Genomic DNA, 21076 nt, shown 5'->3' with positions numbered 1-21076 from the left:
GATGAAAATTACAGACCTCTGTCATCATTTTAAGTGGGAGAACTTGCACAATCGGTGTCTGACAAAATACTTATATATATATATATATATATGTATATATATATATATATATATATATATACATATATACATCCAAAATGAGTAAAATACAAAATTTGTAACAGGACATGTTTATCTTGTCTGTAGAAGGTGTAAAATAAAAGATAATTAAAAAAAAATAGTTGAGGGCCACAGATGGCCATCATGCCACATTTTGGAGACATTTGATATAGGGCATGAATAAATATGGTCACATTTCATAATTTTCGAAAATAAACACCGGCTGTGTTTACGTGGCTAAAGGCTAAAAACTTCCCACCTACATCTTTCTACTTTGACTTCATGCGATTAAAGCAGACTACTTATAGCTTGGATCGGGCTGGAAAATAATGTCCACTAGAACCCGAGACGTCACGCCCACACGTCAGCATACGCATCATCATACCGCGACATTTTCAACACGACACTTCGCAGGAAATTTAAAATTGCAATTTAGTAAACTAAAAAGGCTGTATTGGCATGTGTTGCAATGTTAATATTTCATCATTGATATATAAACTATCAGACTGCGCTGTCGGTAGTAGTGAGTTTCAGTAGGCCTTTAAATACTTATGTATAGCTGGTATTTTTAAAATTTTATTTCATTTTATTTTTTTCCCAAGATGGCGCAGCTGTAGTGGCAGCTGTTGGCAGGAGCTCTGTACTCTTGTGTCATTATTTGGTGTTTCCCTCTTGTTTTTATGTGTTATATATATATATATATATATATATATATATATATATATATATATATATATATATATATATATATATATATGTGTGTGTATGTATGTCTTTTGGTTGGGGACCCTTTGGGACTGTGTGACAAGGGGTGGCATTTTCGTGACTTCTGCGGTGATTTTTTATGGACTTCTGGATCTGCCTCCCGGGAGCCTTTTGGCCATGGAGACCAGCCGCTGGGTCCCTGCCACACCAGAGTCAGTTTGGAGAGACTGGAAGAGATGCGGATGAAGAAACAGGACTGCCGAGCTAGCACAGAGCGCCCGGACGGACAGTCTTCACATTGTCTTGGCTGAATGAGCAGGTATCAGACACCTCGGTCTCCTTGGACGTATCCTCACTCATCCATGCGCACTGGACACTGGCCGAGAGTTAGTGGGCGGCCGAGAGTGGATTCGGCTCTCTTTGTTGCTTTGATGGGTCTGCTCCTGCCTCTGGCCATGTATTTAGAAGTGGCTGGTTGCATCAGCTCTGCTACTTCAATGTTTTTCATGTCCTTTGTGTTCTTTGATGTTTGATGTGTCCCTCTTACAGTCATGTAAGAGGGATGTGTACTATGGCTATGAGTTGTTTTTTTTCGCTTGGCCTCAAACTGGATACCCTTTCCAGGGGCTCAGGCTTAGACCGATTTTTTATTTTTTATTTTTTATTTTATTTTAATCTTTTATTTTTTTTCCTTCCATTCCCTCCACTTGTTTACCTGTATGTCACCTTTTTTGTAAGGAGCGCCGGAAGTTGGCAGACCTGTCAGCGATCCTGTTCTGTCTCCCTGTAATGTTTGTCTGATCTTGAATGGGATTGTGCTGAAAATTGTAATTTCCCCTCTGGGATTAATAAAGTATTTTATTTTGATTTATTACATTGTTTATTTTATATTTTTTATTAAGACATTAATAAAATAATGATTTACACGTTATAATTTACACATTTAATTTTTCAGATTATAAATAATACATTCCCCATTCTTTATTTTATGTTATATCATTTTGTAGTGATTTATGTTATACTTTGTACGAGCTTGTACAGTAATCTGTTCTAATGTTACACAACATTCAGTACCGTATTTTTGGGGTGGTATAGCTCGGTTGGTAGAGCGGCCATGCCAGCAACTTCAAGGTTGCAGGTTCGACCCCCCTTCCGCCATCTTAGTCACTGCCGTTGTGTCCTTGGGCAAGACACTTTGCCCACCTGCTCCCAGTGCCACCCACACTGGTTTAAATGTAGCTTAGATATTGGGTATCACTATGTAAAGCACTTTGAGTCACTTGAGAAAAGTGCTGTATAAATACAATTCACTTCACTTCACTACACTGAAATAACATTTAATTGCTGTGAAATATAAGGATATCATACATTTTACAGTGTTTGTTGTAATGTTACAGTTAATATTGATCAAAGTATTTCTCTGTGAAATAACCAATATTTGTTGTGAAATATCAGGATATAACTTTTATATCCTGATATAGCTCGGTTGGTAGAGAGAGCGGCTGTGCCAGCAACTTGAGGGTTGCAGGTTCGATTCCCGCTTCCGCCAACCTAGTCACTGCCGTTGTGTCCTTGGGCAAGACACTTTACCCATCTGCTCACAGTGCCACACACACTGGTTTAAATGTAACTTAGATATTGGGTTTCACTATGTAAAGCGCTTTGAGTCACTAGAGAAAATGCACTATATAAAATATAATTCACTTCACTAATATTACAGTACATTTTAATTAAAGTATTTTACTGTGACATAACCATTAATTGGTGTAAAATATCAAGCTATAATTTTTACTGTAATTTGTTGTAATATTACACAGTACATTTTGATTACAGTATTGTAATGTGAAATATCATTTAATTGCTGATATATATTAAGAATATAGTCATTTGTTGTAATATTATAGTCAATTTTGATTACAATATTTTACTGTGAAATGACATTTAGATAATGGTAAATATTGGGATATTGTAATTTTCACAGTAATTTGTTGTAATATTAGACTATTTACTCTTTTCTTGACTTTGAAATAATTTAATTGCTGTGAAATATGAGAATATAGTCATTTGTTGTAATAATACAGTACATTGTGATTATGATGTTCTACTGTGAAATAACATTTAGATATTGGGAAATATTGGGATACTGTACTGTACATTTTCACAGTAATGTGTTGTAACATCAGACTCTTTTTGTTTTTGACTGTGAAATAACATTTAATTGCTGTGAAATATAAGAATATAGTCATTTATTGTAATATTACTGTACATTTTGATTGCAGTATTTTACTGTGAAATAACATTTAAATCATGTGAAATATTGGGATATAGTAATTTTTACAGTAATTTGTTGTAATATTACAGTACATTTTGATTACATAGTCTACTATGAAATAACATTAAAAAAATGTGAACTCTTGGGATATTGTAATTTTCACAGTCATTTGTTGAAATTTTAGACTCTTTTTTTTGACTGTGAAATAACATTTAATTGCTGTGAGATAAAAGAATATAGTCATTTGTTGTAATATAATAGAACATTTTAATTATAATATTTTACTGTGAAAAAATGCTGTAAAAACCTGATCTTTTTTTATTGTTGTTTACAATTTCTTCCTTAAGGACAGAATTGATTTTTATATTTTTAAAAAGCCAAACATACACAACAATATGTCCGTATCTTTTTATTTTTATACCAATGAACCAAAGTGCTGATGACGACGTAATCACCATGGAGAGGGACAACACAGCAAGTCACGTCACTTTTGGGTACCAGTGAAGTGTCCAAACTTACAGAATAGTGCACAAAAATGCGCGACTAAAAGCAACATTAACAACGTTGACAGTGTGAATACAGTGCAACTCATGCTTTGTAAGCGCTGCGCTAGGCTACGTCACGACAGGAAAGCATAGAGCCTACAGTTTACAGCACGACATAAGTCACATAGAAATATGGTGCGTGTAAAAGTATTTTCCTCTTGAAAATGCTTGCAGCTGTCGAAGTACAGGGATGTGATGTCAGATATTCAAGCAGAGGGATGTACAAAACCCAAAACCAGGGAAGTTGGCACGTTGTGTAATTCGTAAATAAAAACAGAATACGATGATTTGCACATCCTTTTCAACTTATATTCATTTGAATAGACTGCAAAGACAAGATATTTAATGTTCGAACTGAGAAACATTATTTTTTTTTTGCATTTTCAATGGCAGACTGTTTGACTACAGGCAGGCCATTCTAGTACCCACATTATTTTACTACGAAGCCACGCTGTTGTAACACATGGCTTGTTATTGTCTTACTGAAATAAGCAGGGGCGTCCATGATAACGTTGCTTGGATATCTACATATGTTGCTCCAAAACCTGTTTGTACCTTTTCACCATTAATTGTGCCTTCAAAAATAGGTAAGTTACCCATACCTTGAGCATTATTACACCCTCATACCATCACAGATGCAGTTTCCAAAAACAATTGGAAATGTGGACTCGTCAGACCACAGAACACTTTTCCACTTTGCATCAGTCCATCTTAGATGATCTTGGGCACAGCGAAGCCGGCGGCCTTTCTGGGTCTTGTTAATAAATGGCTTTGGTTTTGCATAATATAGTTTTAACTTGCACTTACAAATGTAGTGGCAAACTGTAGTTACTGACAGTGGTTTTCGGAAGTGTTCCTGAGCCCATGTGGTGATATCCTTTACACACTGATGTTGGTTTTTGATGCAGAACCGCCTAAGGGATCGAAGGTCCGTAATATGATCGTTTACGTGCAGTGATTTTTCCAGATTCTCTGAACCTTTTAATGATATTATGATGGTGAAATCCCTACATTCCTTGTTGTTGTTCTTAAACTGTTGGACAATTTGCTCACACATTTGTTCACAAAGTGGTGACCCTCGCCCCATCCTTGTTTGTGAATGAATAAGCATTTCATGGAAGCTGCTTTTATGCCCAATCATGGCACCCACCTGTTCCCAATTAGCCTGTCCACCTGTGGGATGTTCCAAATAAGTGTTTGATGAGCATTCCTCAACTTTCTCAGCCCTTTTTGCTACTTGTGCCAGCTTTTTTTAAACATGTTGCGGGTATCAAATTCCAAATGGGCTAATAATTGCAAAATATGACAAAGTTTTCCAGTTTGAATGTAAGTATCTTGTCTTTGCGGTGCATTCAATTTAATATAAGTTGAAAATAATTAGCAAATGATAGTATTTAGTTTTTATTCACAATTTACACAATGTGTCAACTTCACTGGGTTTGGGGTTTCTGAGTTTGGAATTTTTTTTTTCAGGCACTCCTTTTTTACCTGCATGCATCGTCCAAACATGCCTCAGACAGGTGACTATAGATATATTTATATAGATCTCGACAATGTAAATAGCAGATTTCTTGATGAAATAGAAAAAACATGGCAGCCCCATTAGAGCTCCAGTGATTCATGAGGTTATGTGGTTTCCGTAGCATGCCAAAGCTTGACGTCTTCTATTGGACACAGCCTTGCAGCGAGGCTTTTTGATGCTGAGGCACATATAGCCAGGGCAACGTTAGCACAAACGTCCTCTCTATGGTTTTATCTGAGAATGAGAAGGATGTTCACGACTCCGTTCCTTTAATGGACTACCATGATTATAGCAGCGTCGCAGTCAAGGGCCGCCTTCTGGGGGTTGCGGCAGCACTGACGCGCGTTTAGGCTGGTTCGGTTAAAAGCAACTTTTGGTGCCATCATGAGGACCCTGGCGCGGTTCACTTGAGCTCCGATATAGACGCTATAAACACGGAACAAACAACACGGATAAAAGCTTTTAGAATTTACGAATATTTAGGGGTGGGTGCCCTTTCACATCTGACCGATTGGGTACCGATTCCCGGTATCGGGGAAATAATAGAATCCATTTTTTGTACTTGTGCGTTCATGTGTTCATAAATGTTCATTTGGTAGGTTGACGTTTATTTCAAACATGTAAACAGTTTCAATATGATATATGTAAAATCGCTAACGCTAATCAGTAGCATGTCTATGGCAAATCCAATGTAAATTAGCATCGAGCTGGGGCATTTTAAAAAGTAGAGCCTTACATACAGTTTTTAATAATAAAATCTTATTTTTTTATTGGAACTTTTAACACTGAGCCTTTTGTAAAAACTTATGTTTTGTTTTCTGATACTTTTGAGTCTCATTCGCAAATACAGTGGTACCTTTTGCTTCTGTGATGCGCTCTTAAGTCAAACCACTGAAATGAATTTAAATTGATTTACATTTTAACATGTTACATGCCTTTAGAGAAGAAAAACTAACTTTCAGATGAGAAATATTGTATAAAAAAACAATAAAATAGAATGTACTACAAACAACTACACTAAGGAATCTCCCTCCAGCTGCTCTTCTGTCAAACACACCATCAGCAGCTTTTCCATTCTATCATGAATTAATGTTAACCCTTTGGATTTCATCTTAACATTCTTGGCTGGTGTTAAACTCCTTCTGCTTCAGTATGCCCCCAAGGCTCCAATTGCTTTGCCAATTACACGCAGCTCTTATCTCAAAACACTCTTTTAGTCGACTTTGCATGCATTTGCAATTCCCAGATGGTAGATGGCAGTAGTGTGAAGACTAATTGTTTTTTCTTAGCCAGGAAGTAGTCCTGGCCATTCAGCTGAATCTAGTCTTTTGTTGCGCCCTAAAAAGTGTTTACACTGTATTTATTGTACTTATTGCACACCAGCTGTTTGATTGACAGAAGCATCGTAGGTGTAGTTTTCCAAATTTGGAGGTGTTTAAATTGCCACATTAAATCACTAACGCTAATCAGTAGCATGTCTATGGCAAATCCCATGTAAATTAGCATAGAGCTAGCGCATTACCAAAACTAAAGCCTTATTGTACTTTTTTAACGACTTCTTCTTGCTTTGTTGGCATGAAAAAATTGTGTCATTACTTCTAAGTGTTTGACTACTTGTTTACCGGCCATGTGCTTTTAAGTCTGCAGCCGGATGTGACGTCACATGCAACAAAGGTGTCTAAATATGGCATTTTGTGATTTCACGTTAATCGATACCCCGTACAACTGATGGAATTGGGTACCCATCCCTAGACGTAGTCAAAGAAAAATATTGCCAGAGACAGACGGGCTATTACACATCATGAGTAGTTAAATATGTGTATGATCAGATTTAAACAGAAATGTATGTTTATTTTGAGAAAACGGCACATATTCGGTGGTCCCAATGCCAAGCAAACTACGCCAAAGTATATTACTGTTTTTTTCTTTTTCTTAACCAAACCACTTAAGATTTATCATGTGGCCCACGTCTGTAGTTTTTCTATCAGTGTGGCAGGTTACGCCCCAGCGAGATCACTTCAACCCTTCCTTAAAAAATTAAATTAAAATAAGGACCTAGCCTGGGATCAATCTTTCTTTAGTGGCGACCCATCAGCGTTCCTGTTCTGTCTATGTCTGCCTTTGAACGGGTCTGTGCTGAAAATGTAATTTGGTTGTACTTGTGCAATGAGAATAAAGTGCTATACAATCCTATATCCTATGTCTCCTACAGTGGAAACTAATCAAATATTAACAAAGGAATCTTTTCTTTTTAAATACCACTCAAGATTCATAGTTCTAAAACAATAGATCAGGTTTGCTCCAAATGAACATTGGCAGACGTTTTTCATCTGTTGGCACGATGCCCGTGTTTTGAGTTGGCATTCAATGTTTTTCTTTCGCAGCGTTTTCTCTGAAGCGTTTGATCCAAAGGATCAAAGAGCAGGGGATGTAATAAAAAAAAATCAAATCAAATGTGCAAAACAGAAGGAAACACTCCCAAGCTGCCTGCTTCTGATAATGTCATCTTAAACAAATCCCCTTCGTGTTGTTAAACGGATTAGATTTATAATGCAGACTTTCAACTCACGAGTCTTAACCATGTAAATATATTCATAAAATATATTCATAAACAGCTCAGAAAGGTGTCTTTTACATCCAAGCAACCATTGCTACTTATCAATACCCTCTATTTCCTACAACGGTCTAGAATAAATATCTAGATGAGGTTAAAGGTACATAAGGTTTTGTTTGGGCCTACTGGATACTCAAAAATAACTGTAAACACACACACTCACACAGGGCCACTTTGCTTTCTTCACCCTTCATCACTGCAGCTCGCATCCTCGACAATCGTCCTCGGGCTCCGTGTTGTCGGACGAGTAGGAGCTCTCCTCGCTCACTGTCAAATGCAACACAAATCTCATTATGCAGAGTTGACGACAAGGCACAAACAGCACAGGGGCTCATGCGTCAAAAAATAATTTTTCACCAAGTATCACATCTTCAGATAAGGTTTTCATATAACTAGGAGTGTCCTGATCCAATTGGATGTCAGCAAAAAAACAAGGATCGCATTATATAGGCCTGCATCTAAAATCTCAGATAACAGTCCAGCGTATTACAAAGTTAGCATCTACAGTTCCTCCAATAAGCACACACGTTTCGGTCTTCTATTTCAGTGAAGTTGTTTACAAAAGGCAAACATAGTAGGCTATAGGCTACTAGGAGCTAGCAGCTACACAGCCGCTAAGCACACAATAGCACATAAGCTAGACATACAGTACAGGCCAAAAGTTTGTACACACCTTCTCATTCAATGCGTTTTCTTTATTTTCATGTCTATTTACATTGTAGATTGTCACTGAAAACATCAAAACTATGAATGAACACATGTGGAGTTATGTACTTAACAAAACAAGGGGAAATAACAGAAAACATGTTTTGTATTGTGTTTTTTTTTCAAAATAGCCACCATTTGCTGTGATTACTGCTTCGCACACTTTTGGGATTCTCTCCATAAGCTTCAAGAGGTAGTCACCTGAAATGGTTTTCACTTGGTATGTGTGCCTTATTAGGGTTGATTAGTGGAATTTCTTGCTTTATCAATGGGTTTGGGACCATCAGTCGTGTTGTGAATGAGAAGGTGTGTCCAAACGTTTGGCCTTTACTGTATGTAGTAAGTGTCCTTAATATGATTGATTGATTGATTGATTGAAATTTTAGTAGCAGATTGCACAGGTCAGTACATATTCCGTACAATTTACCACTAAATGGTAACACCCGAATAAGTTTGTCAACTTGTTTAAGTAAATCAATTCATGGTCAATTGATCAACATAGCAGTCTAAAACAATTATCCATATACACACGTATCAAATAGTTATAACTGCATATTTTTTACAGATCTTCAAAGCATTTGGAAGGATTTAATAAAATGTGTTCCGATCGTTCATCTTGCCACATCAGGAAAATTCAACTAAATTGTTTTGAGGGCCACATATGAATGTAAGGATCGGGGTGCAGGACTTCTTCCTTCACAATTATTCATATTTTGTATTTTCCGGAGAACCAGCCTCCTCTATGGTAAACACTTGGCTTTAGTCGATATAGCATGTTAGAGTGTTGAAGGACCTTTTGCAAAAAAAGCTAGTGAAATATAATGACAGTACTCTTGTGTTTATAAGAATCTGAAGCACAAATGTGAGTCTTTCACAAGTTTTTTGAACCAAACTTGTGGGCCACAAATTCAATAGCCCAAATGATGAAAAAAAGAGGACCTAGGAACCTTGAGGAACACCACAGTGGTATATGTTTTCAAGCAAGACTAAAATGTCAATGCAAGGATCTGCCAATGTGTTTACAGTGGTCTAAGTTCTTCTATACAACAGAAGCACTCCAGTGTTTTTAGGAATTTGCTGCAAAAATGTTTGTCTCCCAAGTTTTGAACTGAAATCATACATGATGTCTATATCATTAGCTTACCTCACTAATTATGTGGCAACCAGTTGTCGCCAAAAACAGTTACTATTATACTTCAACTTAAAGACAGCACAAGTCAATTTCAAACGTTTAACAATAAATAGGTCAGTGTTTTTCTTACCTGCCATTGTTCTCTGTTTGAGTAATTGCACTCGAGCGAGCCTTTTCTAACATTCGACACTACAAAGTAATAACAGTAATAGCACGTAGGCCCGGACGTTATATTGACCTACAAAGTATTGCCGGAAAACGATATTATAGCCGGTATGTTTTTGAGACCAGATGACAATACATTAGAATAATGTATACCCTTTCAAATGCAGTTAACTTGTATTTCTCCTATATTTCAACATTGTAATTGAAATGTAAGCTTTTAAATACCAAGTTAAATAAAGCAAACAAATAATACAAATAAAATATACTCTTGTATGTAAGCAAAATGTTGCACTTTAATAAAAATCACAACCAAAATCAATAAAATAGGCTGTGTCTCTGTTAAAGGGGGGGGGGGGGGGGGGGGGGGGGTTGTTGGGCCCTCAAATACACATAATCAAAACCATAACCAAAATGGATAAATGGACTTATACTGTCTTAAGTTGAAGTGGAGTGGTAATTGTTTTTTTTGTACACACTTAGTGGCCACGCTACACTAATTCATGAAGTTAAGCTCATGATGCAGTAATTTAAGTGATGCAGACAGGTGTGATACTAAATACTTTCTTTGCCTTGGAGACTTTGTACCTGTAAGTAATATGCAACTAAAACAATTTAATGCTTGTTTATATTTACAAATGTAGTGTTTTAGACTGCAATAATGCACAATTAGGGACACTTTTTACCCATGCTTAGATAGTATGCTATTGTGTGCTTAGCTGTTGTGTAGCTGCTAGCATGTTTACCTTTTGTAAATCAATTTACTAATCTACAAGAAGCTATAATCCGATACAATTTTTTTTGCTGATATAGGACAGATATCAGTATCAGATCCGGACACTCTTACATTGAATATGCAGTGCAGTTCAACTGGTAAATAAAATTTTTAGCAACTTTTTGACCCTTTGACTGAAGAAGCTATAACTTGGGCCCAAGTGTAGATCTCAAGCATTGTTATAATGCACAACATACAACACACCAAAGCTCTAATCCTGGAGTTGTAATAAAAGAAACACCACCAAATATGATATATTTCAGTGAAAGCAATACAAAAATAATTTAGTAACATTAAGCCTCTGTAACAGTGTCAATAATAAACATGTATTTATTTGACAGAGCTCTTGTATTGGAGGTGAAATTCAAAAGGTCGGACTTACGCCATTCAGTCTGCACAGGAAGGAAGGCCTTGTCACCGTTCTCCCTGATCATCTCCTCAATCCTATCCAGGAGGTTTGAGACGCTCCTGTCCTTGCCAGGGATTTTACTGTCCAGGACATGGTAATAGTTCCCACAGTACTCAAGCAGTCTTTGCAGCTCCCGGCCCCCTCTGAGTATGTGCTCCTCAATGGGCGTGCGGCCCAGCCAGTCGCCACAACTGAATAGTACCATGGTGTGGAGGCAGGCGCCGTCACCGAAAAGGGTCTCAATGTGGGACAGAAGCGTTCTCCTCTTCCTGGCCGTGAGGGAGGAGACCACCGGGAGAACCAGTAACAGAGTGTGCGGTCCGGGGCGCAGGAGGGCGGCGCCACGCTGCGACTCCTGGCGGATGCGCTTGGGGGTACGCCGCACCGAGAACCAGTCCCAGCCAGGGGTGTCCACTATGGTGACCCTGCGACCGGACACAAGCGCCTGCCTCCGGAGGCAGAGGTCGGTCTCCTGGCCTGACTCAAAGTACCGACGACCAAGGATGGAGTTCCCCACGGAGCTTTTTCCAACACCCTTCCAGCCCAACAACAGCAACCTCAATTCTGCCCACACAGGTACAGCAAGGAAAAAACGATGAAGTGAGAATAAGAGGTTTTGTAGCACTATAAATTCATTTTCTATCTATTACAGTATAATACTATAGTAAGTCAACTTAGATAGACGTTATAGAGTAGTCAGTGTACAGCTTGTATAGCAGTATAGATTTACTAGCCACTGAAAATGGCATGACTGTCTAAATATCTGTCAACATAAGTGAGTACCAAGATACTTGTGTCTTGCCAACAGTCAAGCATGGTGGTGGTAGCATCATGGTCTGGAGCTGTATAAGTGCTCCCGGCACTGGGGAGCTGCAGTTCGTTAAAGGGGAAACATGATTTTCAACTCTTGAAACGAAATACAACGAAATAGCTGCGCAAATATAAGGGATGTAGTTTGTTTTGTGTGATGCCGTATTTAAGAATATAATAATCAAAAATCCCCAAAATTATATTTTTTAAGTTTTTTTCGTACAAGGATTCTTACCGATTATTAATTGGGATATCTTATGAGCAATAATGGATAACTACAATATGCAATTTCAGGAGAAATTCTGTGTGAACGCTGAAAAGCCCAAGCCAAATTAAAATGAACTAACAGGCAACGTGCGCCCGTCAGATAGATTGGATTCACAAAATAAACTACCTTTAAAGCATGTATCAGCAAAATGAGCTGAAAAAGCTAGCATGCAAACATTAGCAGCATGCGTCAAGCACGGAAATATGACCCTGAGGCGTATGTCTGCAAAGTTATCTAACATGCTAACGTTAGCATGCTTACAGTAAGCATGTGTCAAGTACCAAGCTATATGACTCTGAGGTGTTTGCCTGCAAAGTTGGCTGAAAAAACGAGCATGCTAACTTTAACATGTTAACGGTTAGCATGAGGCAATACCAAGTTATATGATTCTGAATACCTGTAAAATAAGTTTTATACAAATTAGAATGCTAATGTTAGCATGTTAACATGCTGACGATTAACATGTCAAGTACCAACCTATATGATTCTGAGGTGTACATCTTCAAAATAAGCTAAAACAAACTATCATGTTAACATTAACATATTAACAGTTAGCATGTGTTAATGTTTAAAGGGGAACATTATCACAATTTCAAAAGGGTTAAAAACAATAAAAATCTGTTCCCAGGGGCTTGTTGTATTTGTTGAAGTTTTTTTCAAAAATTTACCGGTCCCGGAATATCCCTAAAAAAAGCTTTAAAGTGCCTTTTTTTCGCTCTCTGCCAAGACACTGTTCATTTTCCTGTGACGTCACACAGTGCTGCCAATACAAACAAACAATGGCGAATACCACAGCAAGTTATAGCGACATTAGCTCGGATTCAGACTCGGATTTCAGCGGTTTAAGCGATTCAACAGATTACGCATGTATTGAAATGGATGGTCGGAGTATGAAAGTATTGAAGAAGAAACTGAAGCTATTGAGCGAATAGCTATTGACGCTATTCATAGCCATAGCATGGCCAAATAGTTGCGTTAGCATCGCCGGTAAAATGTGCGGACCAAACGATCAGGACTTTCGCATCTTGTGACACTAGAGAAACTTAAATCCTTCGATTGGTAAGTGTTTTTTTCGCATTAAATGTGGGTGGAAGGAAAAGTAATATAGTTGCAAATGCATCTGCAGGTTATCCATACATCTCTGTTCCATGTCTGCTTTAGCACCGCCGGTAAATAGCATGTTAGCATTGATCAGCATAGCATGTTAGTATCGATTAGCTGGCAGTCAACATCAACAAAACTCACCCTTGTGATTTCGTTGACTTTATAGTTGCAAATGCATCTGCAGGTTATCCATACATCTCTGTGCCATGTCTGCTTTAGCGCCGCCGGTAAATAGCATGTTAGCATCGATTAGCGTAGCATGTTAGCATCGATTAGCTGGCAGTCACGCCGCAACCAAATATGTCTGATTAGCGCATAAGTCAACATCAACAAAACTCACCTTTGTGATTTTGTTGACTTTATCGTTGCAAATGCATCTGCAGGTTATCCATACATCTCTGTGCCATGTCTGCTTTAGCGCCGCCGGTAAATAGCATGTTAGCATCGATTAGCGTAGCATGTTAGCATCAATTAGCTGGCAGTCACGCCGCAACCAAATATGTCTGATTAGCGCATAAGTCAACATCAACAAAACTCACCTTTGTGATTTTGTTGACTTTATCGTTGCAAATGCATCTGCAGGTTATCCATACATCTCTGTGCCATGTCTGTCATCGCCGGTAAAATGTGCAGACACTCCGGCACATTCAATGGAGGTCTGGCGGAAGATTTCTTGCCACTTTCGCATCTTCGGGCCAGTGGTGCAACTTGAATCCCTCCCTGTTAGTGTTGTTACACCCTCCGACAACACACCGACGAGGCATGATGTCTCCAAGGTTCCAAAAAAATAGTCGAAAAAACGGAAAATAACAGAGCTGAGACCCGGGGTTTGCTATGTTTTGAAAATTAAAATGGCGGCTGTATTACCTTGGTGACGTCACATTCTGACGACATCGCCTCAGAGCGATAAACAGAAAGGCGTTTAATTCGCCAAAATTCACCCATTTAGAGTTCGGAAACCGGTTAAAAAAATATATGGTCTTTTTTCTGCACCATCAAGGTATATATTGACGCTTACATAGTTCTGGTGATAAGTTATGATTCTGAGGTGTGCACCTTCAAAATCAGCTAAAAAAAGCTAGCACGCTTACACTAACATATTAACAGTTTGCATGTGTCAATATACTCTGAATAGCTGTAACATTAGCTATAAAAGTTTGCATGCTGATTTGAGGAAGTTAACATGCCAACCACCAAATTATGAGTCTGAGGTGTATACCTGCATAATAAGCTAAATAGACGACCATGCTAACATTAACATGTCAACAGTTGGCGTGTATCAAGTAGCAACTTTTATGACTCTGAGGTGTATTCTTGCACAATAAGCTTAAAAAGTGTGTTTGCTAATGTTAAAATGCTAACAGTTAGCATGTGTCAAGCACCAACTTACATGATTTCGAGATCTATACTGTACTTAGTGCAATTCAAATGCGAAAATTCTGTGGAAACCTGGACATTTTTTGTACCTGGGAAAACTGGTTAGTTTGAATGTCCAATATTAGATTATTGTGTGATGTCCTCCATTTGCACACATTAAACGCAACATCAGCTTCCTGGTACCTCTTGGCGGTCCTCCAATCATCTGCTCCCTCTGTCTGGCGTGCTCCTCCATCCTCATTCTCTCCTCCTCTAGTGCTCGCCTCGCCTGCTCCTCCTCCAGAAGAATCAGCTCGTTCACCTCAAAGTACCAGCCTGCGCAGACACGAAGCATTCAATACCGAGTAGTAAAATACGACTTCAGATATGAACAAACCTTGGTTGTCGGTGATCATTTCCTCCACCTTCTCCATCAGTTCAGGTACCTGTGTGGTGTCCTCCGTTTCTTTCCAGTTGTTGTCGAAAGCGTGGTACCTGCGTGTAGAAGGACATACGGCGATGACGTGTCTTCTAATCATTTAAGAGGAGTATCAGGATTGTACCTGCTTCCACATCTCTCCACCAGCCACTGGAGGCTCTCTCCAGTGTTTGCGATGTGCTCCTCAATGAAGACCCCTTTCTGCAGCTTGTCCACCCCAGTGAAGAGCACCATGGAGTATCTCCAGGTTCCTCCCCCCAAAGCCCCCAGCTGCTCCTCGGCGGCCCGCCTCTCAGTGTCTGTGAAAGGCTGAGTGACGGACACCACCAGCAGGATGGCGTGCGGGCCGGGGGGGGCACAGGATCGCCCCCATGCAGGGGCCCTCGCTATCCAGGCTGGGCGGGGGCCTCGACGGGCTCTCGGACTCCGCGGCTGTGTTCCCGTTATCGTCCGCTTCAGTGTCGTCCTCCGCGTCACTGGGGATGAGCCATGGGGGCGTGTCCACCACCGTGACCCGACGACCGAAGATCTCCGTCTGACCCACGTTGCTGTGAGTGGTCTCCGTCCCCGCCTCAAAGACTTCCTCCCCCAGGATGGTGTTGGCTGACGAGGTCTTACCAGATTTTGGACCCCCGAGGATAAGCAGTCGGCGCTCAGGAGGGTGACGACCCCTTGGGTCCCCTGTCGAAACTAAGGAACATCCGTTGTTTAGACCAGTGTTTTTCCGCCTTTTTTGAGCCAATCCAGCGGCACAACACTAGCAGAAAATGTAAAAAGGAAACTTGGCAATATAAAGTCCAGCCATCCATCCATGTATCCATTTTCTACCGCTTGTCCTGTTCAGGGTCGCGGGGGATGCTCGAGCCTATCTCAGCTGCATTTGGGCGGAAGGCGGAGTACACCCTGGACAAATCGCCCCCTCATTGCAAGGCCAACACAGATATACAGACAACATTCACACTCACATTCACTCACTAGGGCTAATTTAGTGTTGCCAATCAACCTATTCCCAGGTGCATGTCTTTGGAGGTGGGAGGAAGCCGAAGTACCTGGAGGGAACCCATACAGTCACGGGGAGAACATGCAAACTCCACAAGGAAAGATCCCGAGCCCAGGATCGAACCCAGGACCTTCTCATCAAATACCTAATGCAATTTTTCGATATGACTTCAAACCACAACCATTCATGCATCGTTCATTCTCTTTACTCAAAGTAGGCTTACAAAGCAATTAGCTACCAGCTGCTACCTACTGATATAGAAGAATATTACACGGTTACTTTGCTCATTTCTAGACAGCACAGGCACTCAACAACGGCATGTAATTTGCGGATTATAATTATTGGTTTGTCAAAAATATTTTTACCGTTTAGGTGAAATTGCATAATTTGGCACACCAAACAATATCTCAAAGTAGACCAGTGTGCCGCGGCACAGTGGTTAAAAACACAGGTTTAGACTAGGGACTTCCAGGTGGCGGGGGGTGTATATTGTAGCGTCCCGGAAGAGTTATTGCTGCAAGGGGTTCTCTGGATATTGGTTCTGTTGTGTTAATGTTGTGTTATGGTGCGAATGTTCTCCCGAAATGTGTTTGTCATTCTTGTTTGGTGTGGGTTCACAGTGTAGCGCATAAAGTTGTTTATACGGCCACACTCAGTGTGACCTGTATGGTTGTTGACCAAGTATGTATTGCATTCACTTGTGAGTGTGAAAAGTCGTAGCTATCATGTGATTGGACCGGCACGCAAAGGAAGTGCCTTTAAGGTTTATTGGCGCTCTGTACTTCTCCATACGTGTACCACTCCGTACAGCGGCGTTTTAAAAAGTCATGAATTTTACTTTTTTAAACCGATATGGATAATTTCCGATATTCAATCAATCAATCAATGTTTACTTATATAGCCCTAAATCACTAATGTCTCAAAGGGCTGCACAAACCACAACACAAACCACTACGACATCCTCGGTAGGCCCACATAAGGGCAAGGAAAATTCACACCCAGTGGAACGTCGGTGACAATGATGACCCAATGATGACTATGAGAACCTTGGAGAGGACGAAAGCAATATTAAATTTTAAATATTACATTTTAAAGCATTTATCGGCCTACAATATCAGCCTGCTGATATTATCGGACATCTTTACTAACTACATATATTGCTAGCAAACACATACACCTAAAAAAAAACCTATATTGATCTTACAGTCATATTTCTGCAGGCTATCATTAGGTGTCACTGTAAATGGTTAGTTTTAAAGTCACACATATTAAAAGACACACTATTTGTGTTGGCCCTAAGATGGCGACTTGTCCAGTGTGTACCCCGCCTTCCGCCGTAGTGCAGCTGGGATAGGCTCCAGTGCCCTCCGTGATCCCGAAGGGAACAAGCGGTAGGAAATGGATGGATAGATGGACAATACATCCCTGACATGAGGGCAAGAGGAATTTTGGTGCGGCAGTAATCATCAAGGCAAGCCAGCAAAGGAGCTGTTACCATGGAAACCAGTGTCAGACAAGACAAAGACAACCCAAACCCCCTTTACTTTGAAAAGAATATCAGTCCTTGGGACAAAGGAAAATATTTTGCGAGGATCCACAGGTGGCAGTATTTCTCCTCTTCCTGCTTATGGGCATGAGGGAATTATTTGCTTTAAACCAGGGATGTCAAACATACGGCCGAAGGGCCGGATCAGGCCGACAAACGGGCTTAATCCGGCCCGCGGGATGAGTTTGCTAGTATATAAATTATCCTGAAATTTTTAAAACGAAAGAAACAGCTGTTCTAAATGTGTCCACTGGATGTCACAATAAAAATTATTTATAACTTTGTAGGGGATGCTTCATGTACAAAATAAACCACACTAAGTTAGTACATCAGTCGAGGAAAATGATCAAACTACATAAATAATATACTGTAAATCGATTTTCATATAATTTTTTTATCTTGATAGATTAAATTAACACCAATGAGTTGACTGAAGAACATTATCACATCATTTGTTCAGAAAATATAAATAACGACAAATAAAGTATATTTACTATTAACTGCAACAGGTAATTGTAAAAGAAAAACAACCACATTATGGTTTGTACAATTTCAGAATGTGCTAGTTCTACTTTCAAACAAAGAACACAATCTGATGTTGTCTTTAATTTCAAGTTATCGTGCTGTGACTTTACAAGTCCGGCCCACTTGGGAGTGGATTTTTCTCTATGTGGCCCCTGATCAAAAATGAGTTTGACACCCCTGCTTTAAACAATCACACTGTCGAATAAATCTAACATGGTGAATCTGGAAATTGACGACTCGGTTAGCTCTATTAAAGATTAAAAGAATATGCGTCAGAAAAAAAGTTCTCCTTCCACAATTAAGTCGAATATCCCTGATCTACACTATATTGCCAAAGGTATTTGGCCACCTGCCTTTACTCACATAGGAGCTTGAAGTGCCATCGCATGGAATTGTCCAAAATGTTTTGGTATCCTGGAGGATTCAAAGTTCCTTTCACTGGAACTAAGGGGCCAAGCCAAACTCCTGAAAAACAACCCCACACCATATTTCCTCCTCCACCAAATTTCACACTCGGCACAATGCAGTCCGAAATGTAGCGTTCTCCTGGCAACCTCCAAATCCTGAATCGTCTATCAGAGCGCCAGATGGAAAAGCCTGCTTCAGCACTCCGGAGAAGGCGCTCTTGGGTCCAGTGGCGACGTGCTTTACAGCAGTGGTCCCCAACCACCGGGCCACGGCCCGGTACCGGTCCGCGGACCGATTGGTACCGGGCCGCACAAGAAATAAAAAAATAAATACATTTTTTAAATTGTTAAATCAACATAAAAAACACAATATATACATTATATGTCAATATAGATCAATACATTCTGCAGGGATACAGTCCGTAAGCACACTTTATGAAGAAAAACAAAACAAAAAATAACAGCTACCCCCGGTCCTTGGGTCAAATTTTCAAGCGTTGACCGGTCCGCAGCTACAAAAAGGTTGGGGACCACTGCTTTACAGCACTGCATCCCCCGCTTTGCATTGGACTTGGTGATGTATGGCTTAGATTCAGCTGCTCGGCCATGTAAACCCATTGCATGAACCTCTCTGCAAACTGTACGTGGGGTAATTGGAAGGTCACATGAAGTTTGGAGCTCTGTAGCAACTGACTGTGCAGAAAGTCTTTGCACTATGCGCTTCAGCACTCGCTGACTCCTCTCTGTCAGTTTACGTGGCCTACCACTTGGTGGCTGACTTCTTGTTGTTCCCAAACTCTTCACTTTTCTTATAATAAAGTTGACTTTGGAATATTTAGGAGTGAGGAAATTTCACGACTGGATTTGTTGCACAGGTGGCATCCTATGACAGTTCCACACTGGAAATCACTGAGCGCGGCCCATTCTTTCACAAATGTTTGTAGAAACAGTCTACATGCCTAAGTGCTTGATTTTATACACCGAGCTTAGTGATTAGGACACCTTATTCTCATCATTTGGATGGGTGGACAAATACTTTTGGCCATATAGTGTACTTGTCGGAGAAAACCCTGGTTTAGACTCTACTGGAAACACAGCTTTAAGTTTTGAGTCCTTATCTTTGGGAACTCCTTTGCTGCTTTAGAACTCTTCTCCTTTACCGACTCAAACGTAGTCCTCCTTAATCTCCCTCTCAGCGTGCCTCCGTTTTTGCTTCGCCTCCATCCAAAAAGGAATGTGGGTCAGAGAGGAGGACCCTTGGACACGTTCCCTGGAGCGCACCAAATGCACAAAAACGACTATATCCTAATAAGTGAAGTTACAAGCCTGAGATGCACGCTGCGATAAAACAGCGAGGTGGGAAAATGTGTACGATCCGCTCCCTCTGCAGGGGTGATAAAAAGGGGGGCGTAATATGGGGAGGACAACAGGGTTTATTGAGTCATCTTTTTCCTCGCTGCTGAACACATGGGGGACTAAAGCAACAGTTTCACATCCAGGACTGAGGATGACAACTTTTCAGCACGGCAAAAGGATGAAAACACACTTACCAGTGTCAGAGACAGAGGACACAGCAGCCATCTTGTGTGTACTAGAACCTCTGGCGTTCTCCTCCTCCGCCCCCCTCCTTCGTCTCCTTCTCGCCTCCACGGTGGATCCCTCCCGTCGGCCCCTTCAGGGAGAGGAGCGAGCGGCGCCTGCGATGGATCCTGTGTCGGGTGCAGAAGGGTGGCAGCTCAATTCCTCCCTGACCGTCATTCTACTGCAGCACTCTCTGTTGTCTACCCTCGCCGTTCAAACTCTGCTCTCTCTCTTTTTTTTTTTTTGGGCAATCATTTAACCCCTCACTCCACTATTTTGGGTTTCTTCCTCTTCTGTGTACTCCTTTTTGCCTCATTTATCCATCCGTGCTGCAGCACGAGCAGGAAGATGTCATTATTCCTTGATTGAGCAGAGAACGCTGTTGCTCAGCAGCAGCATCATCATCATCAGTGGGCACAGGATGCAGACTGCAGCCAGGAGGACAGATGGATAGACAAGAGAAGGGAGGGAGGGAGGGAGGGAGAAAGAAGCAAGAACACACTATTTACAGCTGCATGTATCCTGCAGCAGCACCAACTTGCAGATAGGGATGACGTAGATGGCAGGGATAAATTCTTCATGCGCTGCCACGTGTTACGTAACCCACAAAAGCGCCTAAGCATAGCACGTTATATTATCTGTGTTGACAGCGGTGCGTCAATGGTGTGAATTATTGCTGAGCTATGAAAGTTTTACGCTAAACTGAATAAAAAACATTAACAAATCAGCTAGCCAATCCGTTAACAGGTTAAACGGAGAGTGTGACGTCACTAAAGTGCCTTTTTTAAGGAATGTTTGGCTACTAAATTTAACACATAGGAAAAGTATCTATATTCAGTCTTATGTTAGAAGAAAAAAACACTTTGCCGTAGGTTTTTAAAAAAAAAAGTTTTTTCATTGATTTATCTCAAATTTATTTTGAAATACAAAAAAATCTAATTGAAAAACAAAGCGTTCTTTTTTACCAGCGTCGGAGCAAAATGTACAAAATTTGTATTTCAAAATTTCACAAGACAACAATTAAAATGATCAATGAACAGGAAGGAAAAAAAGAGATCAGAGACAAACAATTATCATATCCCCACACAGGAACCAGAATT

General features: G+C 40.2%; 1 protein-coding gene across 1 annotated transcript; it reads right to left on the bottom strand.

Annotated features, from left to right (window-relative positions):
- Positions 1-3470: 3470 nt before the first annotated feature.
- si:dkey-110g7.8 (GTPase IMAP family member 8) lies at positions 3471-20414 on the bottom strand. Its single transcript, XM_061885089.1, is given in 7 exon segments — positions 3471-8024; positions 10914-11504; positions 14683-14814; positions 14876-14973; positions 15042-15271; positions 15273-15607; positions 19946-20414. Coding segments are annotated over 7 exon segments (1491 nt in total). The 5' UTR covers positions 19977-20414; the 3' UTR covers positions 3471-7950.
- Between the last annotated feature and the right edge of the window lie 662 nt (positions 20415-21076).

The sequence above is a fragment of the Nerophis ophidion genome, linkage group LG23 (assembly GCF_033978795.1).
Source record: "Nerophis ophidion isolate RoL-2023_Sa linkage group LG23, RoL_Noph_v1.0, whole genome shotgun sequence".
NCBI lineage: Eukaryota > Metazoa > Chordata > Actinopteri > Syngnathiformes > Syngnathidae > Nerophis > Nerophis ophidion.
The sequence above is the reverse complement of the archived record's forward strand: the minus strand, read 5'-3'. Positions and strand labels throughout refer to the sequence as shown.